This window comes from Panulirus ornatus, chromosome 69, assembly GCF_036320965.1.
Source record: "Panulirus ornatus isolate Po-2019 chromosome 69, ASM3632096v1, whole genome shotgun sequence".
In the NCBI taxonomy this organism is placed as follows: domain Eukaryota; kingdom Metazoa; phylum Arthropoda; class Malacostraca; order Decapoda; family Palinuridae; genus Panulirus; species Panulirus ornatus.
In genome coordinates, this window is record NC_092292.1 from 17,060,463 (window position 1) to 17,081,495 (window position 21,033).

A 21,033-nucleotide genomic window follows, 5' to 3' on the forward strand; every position below is an offset into this window, starting at 1 on the left:
CGATTTGTTTTCTTCCAGTTGTTGAAGGACTTGCCAGGACTGGAAGGAGAGACTTAGGTACAATGTTTTCTTTACTGGAAGAAGGAATCGTTTAATTCTTGGTCTGTTGTTGCAAAACGAAGGTTTTTTTTTTTTGGGTGGTAAGGGGGGGGTTTCTATGTGAGGAAGTTTATAGGATGATATATTTGCTTTCCGAGGAGCGTTGTGTGAAGACAGACCGAGCTACGGGAGGTTAGACCATAGCACTGTCGGCTGTAAGAGGCCGGGATGCGAGAGGCCTGAGAATGGCAGGCCAGACTGCAACAAGCCAGGGTATACCAGACTTCCAGTGTCATAGACTGGACGCCCTCATCTGACCACTTCCACTGGATATACCAGCTGGTTTCCATGGCCCATCTTGTGCACTGTGTGCACCACACATCTCGCTGGTAATGAAGGGAAACCCTTTCTTGCTCTTACTAGAAGACCAGCTCGCCAACCTACCCGAGTCTTCATCATCCTCTGGCTTCTTCTAATATGATTCTCTTCACCTCTTCCCCTTCCATTGTAGCAAAAGAACGCAGCCATTCTTTCTCTGTCATTCACGCTGCGATTGAAATATGCTCAGTTGATTGGTATATGACCTACTTACTGGGCTTTCGTTACGTCCTCAACGTCTTAATACTTTGCGTTCTCAAGTTCGCGTCATGTTTCGTAGATCGCTAGATGTAGCTGCAGACTTCCGTGGTGTAGCAGTCAGAGCCGCTAGCTATTAATATAAAGCGTAAAAAAAGAGCTAGAAATATCAGTTTCATCAACAGTACAGGTGCCCCCACAGGCCATATGGCATGACTAAAAGGTCGTTTGTTTATCACAAAAACACACACCCACATAAAAAGGTCAGTCCATTTTTATAGACAGCTTGGGTCATCAAAGGTCACAGAGGTGACGTGCACGATGCAGAGTCCATAATAGGCCACACACACACACACACACACACACACACGAGACAGAAGATTTATCATAGGTTCAAATAAACAAAACAGTAGGATCGGAAAAGGTCACGTACAGCAGGGTGGTGGGGGGGTTGGGGTTGGGGGGTGAGGGTGAGGGTCATTTCCCCCTCGACCCTACCTCACTACATCAGACCAGGGGCGACCCTGATGGGGATGTGAAGAGAAGCGAGGCGGGAGAAGACCTGTGATGAGCCAGTGAGGAACGAGACCAAGAAAACCCCCATGTCAGGATATTGGTGCTCGGTGACGGGGGGGCTCTGGGGCGCCTCCCCCCCCCTCTCTCTCTCTCTCTCTCTCTCTCTCTCTCTCTCTCTCTCTCTCTCTCTCTCTCTCTCTCTCTCTCTCTCTCTCTCTCTCTCTCTCTCTCTCTCTCTCTCCTCGAGCGCCCCCATCGAGGATGATATATATTGAGGAGGAGTAGGAGGTTGAGGAAGAACAGAGGGGAGTAGGCTGGAGGAGAAGAGGAGGAGGAGAGGAGGAGGAGGAGAAGGAGGAGGAGGAGGAGGAAGAGTAGGAGGAGGAGGAGGAGGAAGAGTAGGAGGAGCAGAAGAAGAACTAGGCCAGATCTATTTGGACCTCAGGAGATCAATGGACCTCCTATGACCCATTATCTCAACAATTTCCTCCTGTTTTCTTTTCGTTATCTGAGGTCAACCTTGAGATGTTAATACATCACGCGTCACACAGGCGTTGCTCTCGGTACGAGAGGATATTCAACAGTCATTTCTTACTTAAGGTAAAGATGAAATCAACGCCAAGTCAACACCTGAAGATATTCAGACGACAATCTCCCGTTCCTGTAAACAGCATTCAGAAGCTGAGGCGCTACCTTCCACAAATGGGACTAAGAGATTGTTAATGTTATCATAACACTTATCATAGTGATCATGAGTATCATCACTGATAAGGAAAGAGAGACTATCAACAAAGGCAGAGTAGACAAGCAACCAACCACAAACAATGCAAAACAACAAGTACAGCTCCCCCCCAGTGACCAGCTCATGAACTAAACAGGAAGGTCGGCATACCCGGATGCGAACTGTATCTTGGCTAATATTGGAAAAGTCGGATAGATAAACCAGTCAGTTTTCACTGGAGGCCGGATAACAGGGTAGCCACTGTATCTTGCAGATGCCTCAGCAAAGTGATTGGAAAGCCAAATATTGAGCGAAAAACCAGATTTGTAGAGGGCCATAAATATATATATATATATATATATATATATATATATATATATATATATATATATATATATATATATATATATATATATATATATATATATATATATTGTTTTCCATAGTGACTGGCACCCATCCCCAGGTGCTGCCAGAGCCCGGGGCGACCAGTAATAACTCAGCTTCTCAATGAGCCCTTTTTGAGTGGTTCACCTGCACCTTCTGGGGCGTCCACACTCGACCTCTATAAATCACAGTCCTCAGGCTTGAGCCTAATGGCCTTCTGTATTTCACGCTTTCAGCTCTGAATGTGTGGTGAGAAGGGACCGTAAACTACCGTCTCATATATATATATATATATATATATATATATATATATATATATATATATATATATATATATATATATATATATATGTATATATAAATCCAATAGGGTGTTGCACTGGCTCGCTCGGGCGAAGAAAAGAACGAAAATAATAACCACTGATGAAAGCTGAAAGGAAGTGAAGAGAAAATAAAAAGACAGACGCGTGGACGAAGGACTGAGGGGAAAGGTTTTCTTAATTTGGGGAAGAAAAGGAGACTCTTGTGTCCAGCTCCTGCCTGGCGTCTTATCTGCCTTGACCACTGTCGACCAGTGGGTCCCTGTGTCTCCTTATGACCTCCTGCTGCCAGGGAGAGAAAGAGAGAGAGAGAGAGAGAGAGAGAGAGAGAGAGAGAGAGAGAGAGAGAGAGAGAGAGAGAGCGAGAGAGAGAGAGAGAGAGAGAGAGAGAGAGAGAGAGAGAGAGAGAGAGAGGTATGTTGCAAATCGTCCTGCAGTATGACCACTTACAAACACGACTTCTCCAAGAGGATGACTTTCAGCTATTCAGACACTTCGACAAAGATAGGCAAGAATATAACAGCAGGAATACACTAGACACTACAGTGATACAACAGCAAGAATACACCAGACACTGCAGTCATACAACAGCTAGAATACACCAGACATTGTAGTCATACAACAGCAAGAATACACCAACCTCTGCCATCATACAGAGCAAGACGAGGCACATGAAATATTCGAATATATTCCTGCACAACGAAATATCAGTGGATGGCAGTTCTTAGCAGGAAAATGCGGACTCACAACGATTCTTCAGTACGAAGAGAGTGGGAGGATCTAATACATCAGTCAGCCCTTCCTATACCGTAAAGAAAACGGAGTAATGATGTCGACATTCCCTTGAGAGGTAATTAAACATGGCAGGAAGGGTTACAGCGTCTTGCTCATCACGACCGGCTTCAATCATCGTAATGAAACGAGAGATACATAAGTGTATATATATATATATATATATATATATATATATATATATATATATATATATATATATATATATATATATATATATATATATATATATATATAACGGCCATTAACACAGAATCCTCAACATACATACAAGTTTCTTATACTTTAGTGTCTCCATTAAGAAGCTAATGTAAGCGGTGTTAAGTGAAGAAAACGTAACCATATGCATTCCTCCGACGAAAATACTACGAGTCTAGAAGATGATATAGAGGGAGAGACCTTAACACTTACGTTTCTGCCGTGGAGGTACCGCGTCTGGAACAGACCAGCGAAGAGAGCGGCGATATTGGCGGTGTACGAGGCCACGAAGATCACGCTAAATGCTCCCCACACGTTGATTAGCACTTTGTTGGGCCAAGACTTTGGAGCTGTGGGGGAAGAAAAGAGAAGAAAAACAATCATTTCTGTTTTTTTTCACATATATGTCCACACACACACACACACACACACACACACACACACACACACGAGGAGGTGGAGGTAACAGTACGGAGGCATCTGAGGAGGTGTTTCTGCCAGAGTCCTGTCGACAGACCCACATCAAGACACATACCCAGGGGTGACTGAGGTAGTTTACCTCCCACGTATGTATAGAAGATGTTCCCTCGTCGGCGAACTACATGACTAAGTCAATACTGCGGCGTCGAGGGTGGCTGCAGAAGAACCTTTGCTGTGATGAATAACTTAATGTCTGTGGGAAGCTGGGGTGTAGCGGAGTGGTTGGCACTGAACGAGTGGAATGTAAATTGGCGTAGGGCGAGTGAGTGAAGGGGTTGGGGTCAGAAAGTTTGTATGACTCTCGTGTAAGGGAAGGTTTTCTTAACGTCCCTCATTACCCCGCTGGGTTTGGATAGTTAGGGAGGAAGGGGAGGACAGATTACCATTTCAAGTAAGGGTTAATTTGCTCAGTAAAACTTTCTGGAAGGAGAGGAATCAGGGACAGTGGTGGAAGATGGGAGAACCAGCGTGGGCAAGACAGGTGCTTGGCTTGATCAGAGGACTGTAGGATTCACAGGCGGGTTGTAATACCACCTTGGTCACCGCTTCCCTCAAGGGGGGGGAACAACGGTCATATATGCAGTGAGAGCTGGAGAAGTTGTTCAGGATTTTTCGATCGAAGGTTATAACTTGACGCTCACGACCATAAAGATCTTGGCAAATCGATACCTCTCATCCCCAGTGATCCATCCAATTTACCAACCTCAAGGTAATGATAATAACCTTCATCACAGACCACAATGTAAATGTGTCAACATCTTAGATAACCAAAATTCACCAACACGAATGTTTTCACAAGACTCTTCCCTGCCCAGGTGCTCTGTCTATAGACTCCAGGATGACCCCTCGTCTCCTGAGGGCCGTCTCATCTCCTGAAACCATCTGGTCTTCCCCTTCGTCTAGTCCCACCACCGTGAAATGTATACAATTTGTCTCTCCCTAAGGCGAAGGCATTATGTGTCTGATTCTTACATTTCTGGCTTCATACCCAGTGAGGAATTTACACTGAGGTTGCGACAGATGAGGAAAGGTTACATGAGAGAGGATAGATGTGGGATGCGACAGACGATAACAGGTCACACTCGGGAGGATAGATGTGGGATGCGACAGACGATAACAGGTCACACTCGGGAGGACGGATGTGGGATACGACAGACGATAACAGGTCACACTCGGGAGGACAGATGTGGGATACGACAGACAATAACAGGTCACACTCGGGAGGACAGATGTAAGATGCGACAGACAATAGCGGGTCACAATCAAAGGGACGACAGGTTTGGGACAGAGAAGAGGAGTAATTAAAATAGCTCCTCCTCGAGTCATCCTCCTGCAGCAGAAACCATCGAACTTGCCCGAATAAGTTGTCGGAAAGACTTACTGTCGAATCAATCGGCCGGCGGCGGAGGAGGAATGTGACGGCAGAGAACTTCCAAGAAAACATCCTGGAGTGTGTTCACAAGAAACCCTCTGACCGCTGAGACAGTTGCGAGCGACGACGGAGGAAAATAAATTCATTTCTCACGGGTCGCTTTTGCCAGTCTGCGCCGGGATTAATGTGCCCCGTTTCAAACTCGTTTTTCAAGCTGTACAATTATTTTCTGGACCCGCGAGTGGACCAGGGACCTAAGTCAGGCTCGTATGCCGACCTGTATTTGTCCGCGAGTGCGCGTTAAATTCTATGTATATTTTATTATCGAAAATCTGGAATGAAAATATTTGGATTAGTATAAATGAAGGAAGATTTCACAGTCGTCGTCTAGATAAATATCTGAATATCCTAATAACCGTGAATATAGGACAGTTGTATATAGTTCTTGTGGATATCATAAAATCGTGAATTAAAGTTATTCATCTGAATATTGTATATATAGGATGAATTTATCATTTCTCCATCCCTAAGGGACTTCTCACGTAACACTGATTTTGACGGATAGTGAAGAAGGCAAAGATGCAGAAAAACTATTCACTTTTTGATGTCTGATGAATGACACGGTGATTATTCACTGAAAGTCGTGATATTGGATAGTTATTCATGATGAGTTTGGCTCGGCTTGTGATGAGGGATAATGGCATTACCGTCATGTTCAAGGGTCGTACCGTCGTGTTCGAGGGTCGTACCGTCGTGTTCGAGGGTCGTGCCGTAGTGCTCAATGGTCGTACCGTAGTCCGCAAGGGTCGGACCGTCATGCGTGCTTAAGGATTTGCAATACAAGACTTCCGTGCACACTTCTCATATCTATTATTTGCCAAGTCTAAAAAGAAATATTAGATACACGACATATCATAGCAGGTTGAGCTCAATATCCTGCAATATGGAGCCTAGATACACTTCTTGATTAGGTTCTTGTGGCTTTTTTCAAGGGTATATATATATATATTTGTATATTTTTACACCCGAGAGACATGGCTTTCTTTAGTGATCATTTCTTTCTTTCATAATAAGTTCTCATAACAAAACCAGGATTTCTCTTACCTCCCCACTGAAATACGGAAGCTGTTACACTGTAGTGGGTAAATATGACATTGTCTGTCCCACTGTGATAATAGCCTTCATATTCCTCCCCTCCCACAATAATGGGATCATCCTCTTACTCCTCCCCCCCCTACACCCCATCTCCGCTCCAGCCACACTAATTACCCTACCCTCCAACCCCTCCCCCACCCCTCACAGTCTAATAGCAGGGGGGAAGGGGGAACATTTTAATACACATGACTATCATTTTTGGTCGCCAGTAATGTCTTCCCTCGAGATAACTAAAGCTGTAGACATTAAAGGGATTTCTCAAACTCTGACCTGTTGTATGAATATATATATATGTATATATATATATATATATATATATATATATATATATATATATATATATATATATATATATATATATATATATATATATATATATGTGTGTGTGTGTGTGTGTGTGTGTGTAAGTATATATGTATGTATGTATATAGTTCCTTGACACAGCAGAACAGCTGCCAGGCACAGCAATGTAGCTGCCAGGCACAGCGATATTCAGGCACCAGAGGGATTTACCCAGATGATTCCCATTACGCTCAAGAGATATTGGTGCAGCAATTTAGCTTCGTCGGGATCCAACAGACAAGTGGGACAGCACGGAGGACTCGTCGAAATAGCAGACGAAATTATTCATTTTGTATTAATACTATCATTTTGTTGGAGTAAGAGAAGAAAATGTTTATATTAGCGACAGTATGAGAAACTCTAGTGATGGACACACACACACACACACACACACACACACCTGATCACAACCTTTTAATTTCCAAAGAGACGGCTGAAGAGATGGGGCGGACAGACAGACATACAGACAGGTGAATAGATAGGTAGATAACCAGAGAAACAGACAGATAGATAGATAGATATCCTTCACTTTCAGTATACCAGTACCTCCAGTACACTGAAGTACACATCAAGCAGCAGTATATCAAAAGACCCAGTACTCAGTACAACAGAGGAACCGTCTCACCATATAGTCTAATCACTCGTGAAGTACAACACAATTGATATGTAGTACCTGTTGATGACACTGTTGTGAGGGTCGTACCATACCGCCATGAGTTCTTAATCTTTCTGAAGCGCAAAGTGTGTGAGATGTGTGGTATAAGTCTGGGTTGATAGGATGCGTTAGAAGGATTTGGGGTGTGTGAGTATTGGGAGGTTTATGAAGGAGGTCTTCTATTTGAAGGTTAGGTCACAGTGTATGTGTTATCTAAGAAGCCAAAGGTAAGGTTGAGGTGAACTCATATATCACAGTCCCTCGAGCCATAGGAGATGGTGGACATGAAAGTCAGTACTCGCAAGAGGAGAACAACATCGAAGTCAGGATTCACAGGAGAAGAACATCGAAGTCAGGATTCATAGAAGGATGGATAACTTAGAATTCACAGGACGAGGACATCGAAGTCGGGAATCATAGGAAGAGGATATCGAAGTCGGGATTCACAGGACGAGGACATCGAAGTCGGGAATCACAGGAAGAGGACATCGAAGTCGAGAATCACAGGACGAGGACATCGAAGTCGGGAATCACAGGAGGAGGACATCGAAGTCAGGAATCACAGGAAGAGGACATCGAAGTCGAGATTCACAGGACGAGGACATCGAAGTCGGGAAACACAGGAGGAGGACATCGAAGTCAGGAATCACGTCAGCGCGACTCACCTTTAAAGGCAACCAGATGGGAGAAGAGCAAGCCCCAGATGACCCATAAGGCGGACCCATAGCTGAAGTTCTTCGACCTCTGGCGCCCCCAGGGATTAAGGCCAAAGGGGCTGAGCCATTCGTAGACAGCGACGCTGAAGGCGGTGATGTTCAGGGACACGAAGATGGCTATCCAGAGGTCAGGGCTGAAGGGAACCAGAAAAGCCAGCAGGGGCACCTCCATCTGTCTGGGAAAGGAGAGGCAAGAAGATATAATTGTCACCCATAAATGTTTCTACACGAGGCAGATGACAAAAGAAAATGGTCTTCGCACAAAGGGTTCTTTTTCTTATATATATATATATATATATATATATATATATATATATATATATATATATATATATATATATATATATATGCAATTAAGGAGACAAAAGCGAAGACCATTCCTTCCCCACAAACTGCTTTCTTCATAGAAATGTAAAAGACACAGGAAGACATTATCACCTCCTTAAAAAGATTCTTAATATAATATATAAGACATAAGTACACGTTACGGTCTTCTCTCAGACAGTTTTCTTTATGTAATGCGAGAGACAAAAAGATGACATTAATGTCTCCTTTCAAGCAGTGTCTCTGTACAGTTTGATTGTTTCCATCTTTCTGTTAATAAAGGTATTATTTCGGCCACTGCTCTCGTTAGCTGTCTGTTCGTGTCGTAGCGTCTAAGGTCGAGAGTCTTTGCACTCAATTGACGGCTTCTTTTTTCCATTAGTTTCTATGTGGAGACCAGCCACACGAGGATTGGTCATTATGATCTCTCTCTCTCTCTCTCTCTCTCTCTCTCTCTCTCTCTCTCTCTCTCTCTCTCTCTCTCTCTCTCTCTCTCTCTCTCTCTCTCTCTCTCTCTCTCTCTCCCATTCCACCCCTTCTCCTTGCAAAGCAAAGTCGCGAAATTTCTTTCTTCTCTCGTCTCTATCACTTCCTGTTGCCTCTCGTCCTTCAGTGAACGGGTTTACGTGAGCAGCCAGAGTAGCTCAAATTAATCCCATTGACCCATCCAACAAGCATTCTTTGGTCGGGGATTTTTTTTCGCCTCTACCATGTCAGCTACTTTAACATAAAGCCGCTCGAGGACATACACCTGAATCATTCAGGTTCATTAACCAGTGTGGGAATGCTGTTGGTGAAAGACGGGGTTCGAACACTGACTTTGGGTCATGAGATAAGAAATGCATGAAGGATAAACAAAGGCAAAAATCCTGGTTGAGGAGAACATTTAATACTTCCAGCGGGTGACCGGGTAATCTGTAGGGGAAAACGGCATAAAAAAAGTACATTAAGAAATGAAATAAGAACGAAAAGTATAGATGAAAGAATATGATAGATATAAATTGTTTTTTTCTTAGTTTTTTATCCTGTTTTCCTCCATTTTCATTCGAAATCCCAGTATTAATGACCCTCACTGCCTTCTCTCATCCTAAGATCAATAAATTCGAATGTTAGAGAATGATTATGTTGGAATTACCGGACTCTGCCCGCACGTGGTTCCACCTAGGGTGAAAACCCACCTTGGACAAGGTTGCATCATTGTCAATGGACGGAAAGAAGCGCAGCCTCATGGAGGATCCTCTCATACTAAAGGAGCTCACCATTTCCCTGCTGATGATCGTAGCGCAGCCTCGAGACTGCTGTGGCTGTCTCCTTATAGGAGATCCTAGTGATATAAAATCACAAAAAATAGATACATGTCATATACCTCTGTATAAAGGACGTCCTAAAAAGGTTTGGAAAACCCTTACGAGAAATCTGATTAGTTGAAAAAAAAAGCATGCAAATTAGGACATAAAAGTCTTATAGAGCATATGATCCTACTATCCCCAGCCTAGTGCAGGGAATCTGAATCCATTTAGGCTCAGGGAATCCTCAGACGTAAGGTGTCTTTGTATCGGATTTGCGCTTTGGTATATCTTCTTGATAGTCAGGATGTATATTATATAGGGCTTCGGACATATTACTAGCAGTTTACAAGCGTGATATATCGGTGTACCGAGATGAACGGTACAGAGGAAAGAATATTTCTATATAGTCTATGTATTCTTATATATCTAGGGCGTTGTTTTTTTGGAAGACTTTGGACCAGTGGTTTTTGATCGGAACACGCGTTTATATATGCCAAATTTATCACGATTTTCAGCAATAGTGAATAAAGTTTTGTATATAAGAAAATGTCTCGAGGATGGTATGATGATAAGTTATCTTTCCCCGTATCTTAAAGTTCCTATCTTGCCTTCATTGAAATTCCTTCCTTCAACACCAGGGAACTTATTCTCTCCTCGCTTCGTTTCCCTAATTTATTCCTTTTCTCGCAATTCTTTCCTTATCGTATGTTTTCTTTCTCCGGCCATAACTTCCGCTCCACAGGCCTCTCAGTTGAAGCTTTCCTTCTTATCCTTTTTCATTCATATGTTCCTGATTTTTGGTGTCTTTTAACTTTGATTCAATATGTATTTAGATAGATAGATAGATGTATAGATAGATATAGGTGTGTGTGTGTGTGTGTGTGTGTGTGTGTGTGTGTGTGTGTGTGTGTGTGTTTCTCAATGGTGAATGTTGATATTGTTGTCATTTATGAAACTAGAAAACTAGTCCTTACTCTTTACCGTGCCTCTTTCCCTATCTCCTACATTCATATAGTTTGCCCTCTCGTGCCCTCCACCTCTCCCACCCTCCATCTCCTACACCCCTCCAGTCCCCTCCACCGCCCTCCACTCCCTCCCGCGCTGCGTCTTCCACACAGGTTTCCTCCGTTTATTTATATCTGTCACAAACAACATCTGATCACTGGGGAGGATTTGTCTCCTGAGAGCGGACGCCCCCCACAGCAAGGGAGCATGCGTCTTACCCCAGAGAGATGCTCCCCTGTGTGAGGGGCGTAAGTCCTCCCCAGATAGACCGCTCCCTCCACCCCACAGGGGAACACAAGACCTCCCTAGAAAGATAGGATCATTCCAAGGGAGTATACGTCCTCCCCGAACAGATGCTCCCCACCCACCCATGGGCAAGCATCAGTCCTTCCCTGGCAGATACACCCCACCCACACACACCCCTAACCCTGGGGCAGGATAATCACATTCTTATCAGTTTTCTGGTGAAAGTTGTGGAGTTTTTTTTCTCTCTCTCTTATTTTTACCCAAAAGGATCTCAAAAGTTTAGCCAATTTAATGACAAGATTTGAGGCGCCTTCCTCGCTAAAGATACTGTTGTCTTCATTAACTAAAAGCAAAGTTCTGGGCAGCTGTTGTGTGTGGGGGGCCCAGAGTTATAAAGGACGGGTTGGTGTAAGACACAGCACACAGCCTCGACGTATGTAGTGGGGTCACTTCTACACCGAGGGAGCAAAGGGTATCGCCACTCGCAGGGCGGGCACTGAAGGGGTCGCCCATGAAGATCAGTTATCAATAATTTGATCATGTGTTGCTAATAATATTTCGAACGTCAAGAAGCCAAATTTTTGGACAAACGATCAAGCCATGTCAGATAACGGTGGTGTTTGAGGAGCGTTATGATATCTTCTTCAGCTACTTGATGAGTTTGATAATGAGTTTATGTTGTTTTTCGAGGATAGCTGAGTACCGTAAAGCTAATCATATGATTGGAAAGAAGACTCAACCAGGCTAAAAGGGAAGAGGTATGATATATTCCTGGAGGTTAGAATACAACGGTTGGGTATTTATATACAATCCACAGCCAAATGATTGTCTTAAATGCCTCCATGATTACCATCACTCCCTCTGGTCTGCTCCTGCCAACACTGTTGGCCATTTCCTGCTTCCTGGACCATCCTCTGGTAGTCTCCCAACTCTTTCTCCCCTTTTATCATCAAATGTTCCTTCCCTGTACCCGAGGCATTTTGCGCTCTGAGAATGCTGCGTGTGTTCCTCTCTGACCCCCTTTTGGCTGGCAGAAGCTCTTCCTATCCTACCAAGACATATGTCACATGTAGCATTTGTCTTTCATTGTAACTGAGACAGCAAAGGCATTTGAATGCCCTAATCATAGAAGTCTCATACAAGTTATGTATGTATATATGTACCCGAGACTAAGCTGAGACAACGACAGACTAACTTGGCACAGTGTAGATGTGGGTTGAGTGTGGAAGGTGAGGTTGGCATGGAGAGCAGTGTGTGGTAGCGGTTGGGAGGGAAGTGTGGTAGAAGTAGGGAAGAAATCAAGATGAGGAGAGGACCTATTGGTAATTTCCATCAATTCTTCTCACCTGGACAACCTCAATGATTAACGAATCAGCATATTGCCCAATTCTTCCTCAGCCCACCACAAAAGGTCGTCCCCCATATATCACCAGTAGTACAGTAGTTGAGAGAATATACAGCCTACGGTCCAGAGTCCTGGTCATATGTTGTATTCACCAGCCCTAACCTTCACCTGCACCATCCCACAGCACCATTATACAACCCGGGTGATGCTGCATATCACAGATACTCTCTCTCTCTCTCTCTCTCTCTCTCTCTCTCTCTCTCTCTCTCTCTCTCTCTCTCTCTCTCTCTCTCTCTCTCTCTCTCTCTCTCTCTCTCTCTCTCTCTCTCTCTCACACACACACACACGTACACACACTGGCGCGTCTGTTATGACTTATGAATATATCTGGCAGTCTCCCAGATGCATCAGTCCCATTGAACACTTTTTCCTAAGGCGTCCCACGCGTTACGTCTGTGTGCATAAATCTGAGGTGCACTCCTTCCTGCCTTCCTTATATCCTCGTATTTCCCCACTCACAATCCTCGGTGACAGTCTCACCTCATATCTCACCAACTGTATTAAGGATGCGTCACCTGTGATGTCTGAATTGAGATGTATTACCTGTGTAAATCATATGAGCAGTATGCATCAGGTATGTAGCCCTTTCATAAGTAGGTAGCCGAACAATGGCTGATTACTACGTATTACTTGGCGATAGAAATATATTCGTTTTGAATCCTCACCACAAAATCTCCATTTTCAAACACATGACTTGCTTCCTTCATTTCTTCCTTCACAATGTATTTCACTCCATACGTATTCTTGCTTCCCCAACCCTCTCGTCCATCTGTACCACCACAAGCATTTCTTACATCAACATCAAATCATCTTTCAGAATTCCCGCCCACAAAACCCGATTCCAATCCCTTACGCTTCATCCCAGACAGAGGATTTATCATCTCTCTTTTTTTTTTTTTCTGAGGTCTAACAAACACTTCTAAATTCTCCTTTCATGAAAAAAATATATATGACTTTCCTTCGCTTACTGTCATCATTTATTCCATTCTCCTGTATTCCCCCTCCCTTAATGGGTACATAGACTCTTGCTGCACGTGCGTGCGCCCAGCCCGTGCATGCAGGCGCACAGCCTATATCCGAGAGAGGAGGAGGGGGGACAAAAAAGATATAGTCGTATATCACGAATTATTTTGGCTGGGTTGGGGTCCGCATCCCCAGCTCCAATATTTTGGATGGTTTTTACGTGAGGCAATAGCACGACACACTCTGTACAGGGATGAAACGACAGGATGTTGTGTAGATGGGGCAGTTGAGGGGATGAGATGATGATGGGGCGAGAGAAGGAATGGGATTATTCTGTAGGTTGTTCAGGTTTGGAGATGGGGAGGAGAGGGAAGGTGGGTTATGGTGTGTGGTGAGAGGATGGCCGCTAGTGGGAGAGGAGGTAGCGAGGAAGATGGTACTAAGATGGGTACAACTTTACCAAGGAGTCACTTTAAGCTTAAGTTGATTACTTAGATACAGGATGTATGCTAATCTCGAGCAAGAATTTTTCGTCAGTATCATAACTTTCGTAAGGTATGCTACGGTCACTTTAATCAATATCATTTTTCTGTTTTTGTTTTCTTTGAAGAATTTAAATCAGCGACGTCGTAACTGCATCCCCGATTCAGAAATTTGGAAAGCAAGAGATCTCTCGCAACTTCGGCCAGCGTTAGAGAGAAATCCGCAAGAATGTTTTTGATCCAGGACGTTCCAGTGTATTCCGAACTCCCCTTCTGTCAGAGGCTGAGTTTTAGCATAGTTCCCCCACCAGTGATGTTCCAGAGCCAGCTAACGTTCATGTCTAGCAAGACGTTTGTCGCAACAAAGTACTCGTTCCAGAGGAGCTCTTTATTGAACATTGCAACACTACCTGCTAAAGTTTTATTCCAGGAAAGTTCCAGCTTAACGAAAGTCCCTTTTTGTCGTAGTTCTACTACCTTCGAAGTGACTTATCCAGTAAGGTTAGTGTTGCAGCATAGCTACAGCTCCGGTAAGCTCCAATTCCAGCAAAAGGCGATTCAAGCAACGTTTTAGCTTCGGCATAGTTCCTATTTTAGCCAGTGTTCCACATCCAACGAAGCTGTCCTTCCAGTAAAGCTGCAGTTTCCACAAAGCTGCCCTTCCAGAAAACTGCAGTTCCAGCAAAGTTGCCTATCCAGAAACACTACATATACCAACAGAGCTGCTCCTCCAGAGAAGCCACAGTCCCAGGAAAATCACAGTGCCATCAGTTGAGGTTACATCAAGGATTTCCACTTCCAGAAAAGTGTCCATTTCCAGCAGAACTCTATTTCCTGCAAAATCTTATCTCATGCAGGATTCCAGTTCCATATATGCAGTGATATGCGCGAAGGCATACTTCTAGCACAGTTCCACTGCCAACTAAGTGGTAATGTGCCGGCAAAAGTACTATTCCAGTAGGGTTCCAGTTCCGTTTAAGTGTTACTATGGTAACAAACCTACTTTTCCAATAGTTTTCTCCTCTTCTTCTTCTTCTTCCTCCTCCTTCTACTCCTCCTTCGTCTTCTTCATTCATCTTCTTCCTCCGGTAGTTTCCTCTTCTTCCTCTTCCTCATCCTCCTCCTCTTCCTCCTTTTCCTTCGTCTTCTACATTCGTCATCTTCCTTCATGCATAAACCATAAACACATCTAGACTTTGACTCCTCCCATTCAGTCAACACTCAGCCTCCTGCCCCGTCCTGGCGCCGTCGACAGACTCTTCACTTAACCATCTAAAAACTGTGATCAAAGAAACATTAAGTCCATTTACAGTTGAAGTGGAAAGACAATCAAAATTAGTCTTTCCGTCTCAAGAATCAGGCTTTTTCAACTCCTGACTGATGACTAACCCCCTTTTTTTCTAACATCACCGACATCAGCAGCAAGGTCTGCGAACGTCGCCTGAACTAATGGCACAGGCTCTATATATATATATATATATATATATATATATATATATATATATATATATATATATATATATATATATATATATTGTAAACTCTGCTTACTTTCTCATCTAAGACAAAAACTTTTGTTTACACTAAACGAACCATATGGAAAAAAAAGATGGACAGAAACAATTGGTTTTGCTCGTTCCATTGGCAGCTAAATTGAATTTTCCCTTGACTCTAACTAGATGATTCTGTTTTTTGAAGTCTCTTAACAATTTCATTTTAAGCCACGTTCCAATCATTCACTTCTTACTCTCGTAGCCATCCAAAAAATTTTATCTTTTTTAATCACTGTATCGTAATTAATGTAATTCAATCAACTCTTCTCTGGCATGGCAATCGTCCCGGACACTAAATTGAATTTTGAGTGATTAACTCCATCGATTTAAGGCCTTAATGACGTCTGTCTAATCTCTCAAGATGGTGGAAACGAGTGGGAGTTTACCCCATCTAGATGCTGGAGCCAGCTGTCGCTTTTCCCAGCCCAGATGTTGGAGGCAAATGTGGCTTTTCTAAAGTCTAGATGCTGTGAACAGATGTAGCTTATTCGAACCCACATCTCGGAGACAAATGTGGCTTTCCTGCAGTCCAGGTGTTTGTGACAGATGCGGCCTTTCCCCCCCAAGCCAGATATGTGGGACAGATGTGGCTTTCCCCACCCCAAATGCTTGAGCTAGATGTGGCCTTTCCCCAGCCCAGGTGTGGTTGGCAGTTGTGGCTTTTCCTCAGGCCAGATGTTATAGCACAGATGTGCCCTCCCTGCTCCCCCCCCCCGCCCCCCTTTTCCCCCGCCCAGCTGTGTACGTGTCCTTTAATCCCAGTATTTACAGACTCTGGTATTGATCGTCCTGCGCTATATTCTCTTGTTTGCCTTTTCGGCCGTCTTTTTCTATCCGTGTGTGTGTGTGTGTGTGTGTGTGTGTGTGTGTGTGTGTGTGTGTGAGTGTGTCTGTGTGTCTGTGTGTGTGTATGAAAGTGTAATGTTACATTCGTTCCTCACGTTTTCTTTTTCTTACGCGAACCTGTTAATCGCATCACGTTACAATCAGGAGACGAGTGTCATAATAGTGCTTAATGCCTCGCTTTCTTCGTACCCATTTTTTTTTTCTTTCCAGCACCCACTGCCCACATAAATATTTGTTCTCAATTGTAATACTACATTGATGATGCTATCTATGCAATGCGAGATGAGGAATATTACTTAAAAGCTATGGTACTTATACTTACTGCTCACTTCAGTAAGTTTATTGCTTTCTATGTCTTAGTTTCTTTTCAAATATAACTATTTCTTTATCTCTCTCTTTCTCACCGTCTGTTTTTCGCTGTCTTCACACCTCGTTATCTTCGCCTTTTGGACTATCGTTCAAGTAAGAATTTTTAGATTAATCTCTCTGTGTGTATATCGCCCGAGGCTCCTCTGCATATAGAAATCTTGATTTCAAATATCTGCGAGCGATTAAATCTTGCATCAGTGAGCGCGATATTCATAGCGCTATGGTTATTTTATTACATTTTCCAACGTTTATGAATGCTAGTTCTGTAAATTGAAATAAATTCATATATGTATATATATATATATATATATATATATATATATATATATATATATATATATATATATATATATATATATATATATATATATATATATATATATGTCCCTCATACTTCGTCATGAATTCCACACTACCAATATAGCTATTGTTAAAATTAGGTAACAAGATGCTTTTGTTAAGTGAACAGCCACTCCCAAAGTGGAAGACTCTTTGGAAATCAGTTATGGTACATCCTCCACGTCCCTCCCACCCAGAGTGGAATTACAAGCCTTCTGTCTCATTAATTCTCCAACTGTCACCTGTCTCGATCCATCGCTTCTCCCGTCTGCCGTGGCGTTGCTTTCCTCTCTCTCTCTCTCTGTCACACAGGTATCATTTCGGCCACCGCTTTAGCAAGGTGTGTGTGCGCGCATGCGTCCCATGCCCTAGTGAGGTGGACGCACGTCACGCTGACGGCTGCTACTTGCAGTAGTTTGTGTGAGGAGAGCAGCCAGCCGAGGATTGACCGTTATAGTACTTCAATCCTCTCACAGGAAAGCTGTAAAAATGTCTTCCTTCCTTTCTTTCCTCCCTCCTTCCTCCCATTTCTATGGGGCAGATCTACAGGGACCTGAGGAGCAATGAATTTAATCTTTCGTGCGTTCTATTTCCCCACGTATATCATCCCACCTTTCATCCCAGATGCCATGATTAAATCAAGGCTTTACTTCATGTCATTTGTGACTAAATATCTTTAACCCATCTGGGTACAGAGGGTATCTTTTCTCTCTCTCCCTCTCCTCTTTTTTCTGTCTCTCTTTCTCTCTCTCTCTCCCTCCTTCTGTCGTCCAACATGTCAAAATCCATTACCTTACATTGCCTCAGGTATACGTTGAATACCTTAACCGAACACACGATCGTATCTAGGTCCTCCCAACTCACCTCAAATCCTCGATAAACTTCTCAAGTGTTTCGTTTACCTGTATTTATGGAAGATTATTTCTGAGCAACGACTCTCGCATTCTAGAACCAACCCCCCCACTAGGGACATAAACCTGCTTACCTTAGACAGATATGCCGTGAGAGTCCACCGTCTCCCTGCATACATTACTGCATACAAGATGCAAATGTGCATAAAGTTTCTCCCTCCTCCGGAATGCTTAGTGTGAGGGTAACATGACTGTCGCTGGCAGAGGCGTCCGGGAATATAAAGAAAGTCGAGGGCAATCTTATACTTTTTTCCCACTAGATTTCTATACGTCATAGATACGAAATATCATACACATCAGTCAGTGTTATCCTTGAACTTCCTAAAGGTAACTAAAGCTCAAGGCTGCGCTGCTTTCATCAGCAGAGGAATGTAGGAGCCTTTAGAGTGAGAAGCTTTTTGACGACACTGTACTCCCAGTGATACAGCCTGATACATATGTTTAACATAATATTCATCTTTCTCCCAATCGGTTCATTACTCCCTCACCTTAATCTGTGTCTCTGTCTCTCTCCCTATCTCTCGCTCACTATCTGCAAGACCATCTCTCAACCTCCCACAGGTTAGGTCTCCATGTCTGTAATCTCTTCCTCTTGCCAGACCCAGCGATAATTTGTCTCCATAATTCTTCCTTGCGCCATTATCTTCTTCGTACTTTACTCCCTCCATCATCCAACCTCCTGGTTAATGGTGCCATTATCTTCCTGTCCCATGTTCCAGGAGACACTGCATTATCATCATTACCGCCAACAATACCATTTTCCGTCACATCATCCCTGAAACCTCGATGCCTTTGTTATCTCGGTTATCATATTGCCTTCCCAATCATCCGTTATCGTATTCTCTCTCTCTCTCTCTCTCTCTCTCTCTCTCTCTCTCTCTCTCTCTCTCTCTCTCTCTCTCTCTCTCTCTCTCTCTCTCTCTCTCTCTCTCTCTCTCTCTCTCTCTCTCTCTCTCTCTCTCTCTCTCACACACACACACAGTAACAGCCCCCGTGAGAGTATATTGATGAATGGCCCACTAGGGGGTGAGCGTTCTCTGGAGAGGAGACACGGAGGGCGTCCTGGGAAAGCAAGGATGGATGTGTGTGTGGATGTGTGTGTGTGTGTGTGTGTGTGTGTGTGTGTGTGTGTGTGTGTGTGTGTGTGTGTGTGTCTGTGTGTGTGTGTGTGTGTGTGTGTGTGTCTGTGTGTGTGTGTGTCTACATATCGGAAACGTTCTACCATCACCAGTTTGTTTCTCGTTTCATTATTTCTCTCCAACAAAGCGAGTGAAAAATATTATAAATTCAACAAGCTGTTTCCGATTGAAATCACATTTCCTCCCTGGGAACGACTGTTTTAAATTTACATAAAATAAGAGGAAAAAAATATACAACGCTTCACGTGAGTGTGATTTGAATATCGGCATCCATTATCATGTTTAGCACAAGAGAGAATGTAAAACGTTGTCGGAAATGTGCTACGGTAGCTTGATAATGTGCTAAAGTAGCTTGATTATGTGCTACAAGAGCTTGATAATGTGCTACAGTAGCCTGATATAGCAGTGTTTTCAAAGTAATGTGCTACAGTAGCCTGATATAGCAGTGTTTTCAAAGGAATGTGCTAAAGTAGCTTGATTATGTGTTACAGTAGCTTGATTATGTGCTACAGGAGCTTGATAATGTGCTACAGGAGCTTGATAATGTGCTACGGTAGCTTCATAATGTGCTAAAGTAGCTTGATTATGTGCTACAGTAGCTTGATAATGTGCTACAGGAGCTTGATATAGCAGTGTTTTCAAAGTAATGTGCTACAGTAGCTTGATATAGCAGTGTTTTCGAGCCGTTGATAAAAGCGTCTGATCGTCTAAAACCAAAGGGGCTGGACAGGTATACTTGAATTCGTAACGAGATGTCATCAATGGATCTTTTTTTATTTGTTTATTTTCAGTCATAAAGGGGGTGATAAAGGGGACTTTACCATATCACTTGACATTCATTTCCAAAGGGCGTAAATGTAGACACACACACACACACACACACACACACACACACACACACACACACACACACACACACACACACACACGCGCACACACACACAAATCTGACTACATCTGGAACAGCTGATAAGTAAACACAGTCAAACATCACTGATGCACCATCACCCTCACCATCACCCTCACCCTCCCCCCCCTCCCCCTCCCCTCACCCTCACCCTCACCCTCCCCTTCCCTCCTCACTTATTTATAACCAGATCTTTACCGACATCTCGAACATTTCTCGTTTATCACACTGCGCACATCTGAAAGTCCAACGCCTTCTCCTCCTCCTCCTCCTCCTCCTCCTTCTCCTCTTCCTCCGCCTCCTCCTCCTCCTCCTCCTCCTCCTCCTCGTCTTCCTCCTCCTCCTCCTCCTCCTCCTCCTCCTCCTCCTCCTCCTCCTCAAGCAATATCTCAGCCTCCCGATACGGTAAATCCTGGACAGGACATTAGCGGTGTGGGTGTCGTTTGCTTTCCCTACCTTCCCTCCTGACACGATTATCTTTGATTATTCTCGTTAAGCTTCTCTCTCTCTCTCTCTCTCTCTCTCTCTCTCTCTCTCTCTCTCTCTCTCTCTCTCTCTCTCTCTCTCTCTCTCTCTCTCTCTTTGCTCTTCATTGCCGGAGGTGAGCGAGGAAACCCCAGATAACCACTATGCGTCTCCACAACTCCCAGGAACTGAGTGATCAATCCATGTAGCCTGTGCAAGACTTTAAGTCTTTCTCGCTCCTTGTCAAGACCAATGAGATCATTGTTGCTAAACTGTAGTGACGTTCGATGTTAGGAGTTCTGCAACATAGGGTTGCAAATGAGCTGCTCAATCCGTCCATCAAGCATTCGTTGCAAAATCCCATCTTCACAGGAACACCTTCTAGTGTCCTACGTATTCTTTCGGTAACTCCTACTTGGGTTTAACAGTTCCTTTCATTAACTCCTACTTCGGGGTCTACGATTCCTTGTAGCACCTTCTTCTGGAGTCCTACGATGCAATTCTGGTAACTCCAGTTGGAA

General features: G+C 43.7%; 1 protein-coding gene across 1 annotated transcript in view; it reads right to left on the minus strand.

Annotated features, from left to right (window-relative positions):
• LOC139747658 (glutamate receptor ionotropic, NMDA 3A-like) overlaps window positions 1-21,033 on the minus strand; it is a 172,017-nt gene that overhangs the window by 13,500 nt on the left and 137,484 nt on the right. The window contains exons 7-8 of the mRNA XM_071660223.1: window positions 8,219-8,445; window positions 3,763-3,899 (exon numbers count right to left, since the gene is read on the minus strand). Coding sequence (XP_071516324.1) covers window positions 3,763-3,899; window positions 8,219-8,445 — 364 coding nt within the window. The remainder of the gene's footprint in view (window positions 1-3,762; window positions 3,900-8,218; window positions 8,446-21,033) is intronic.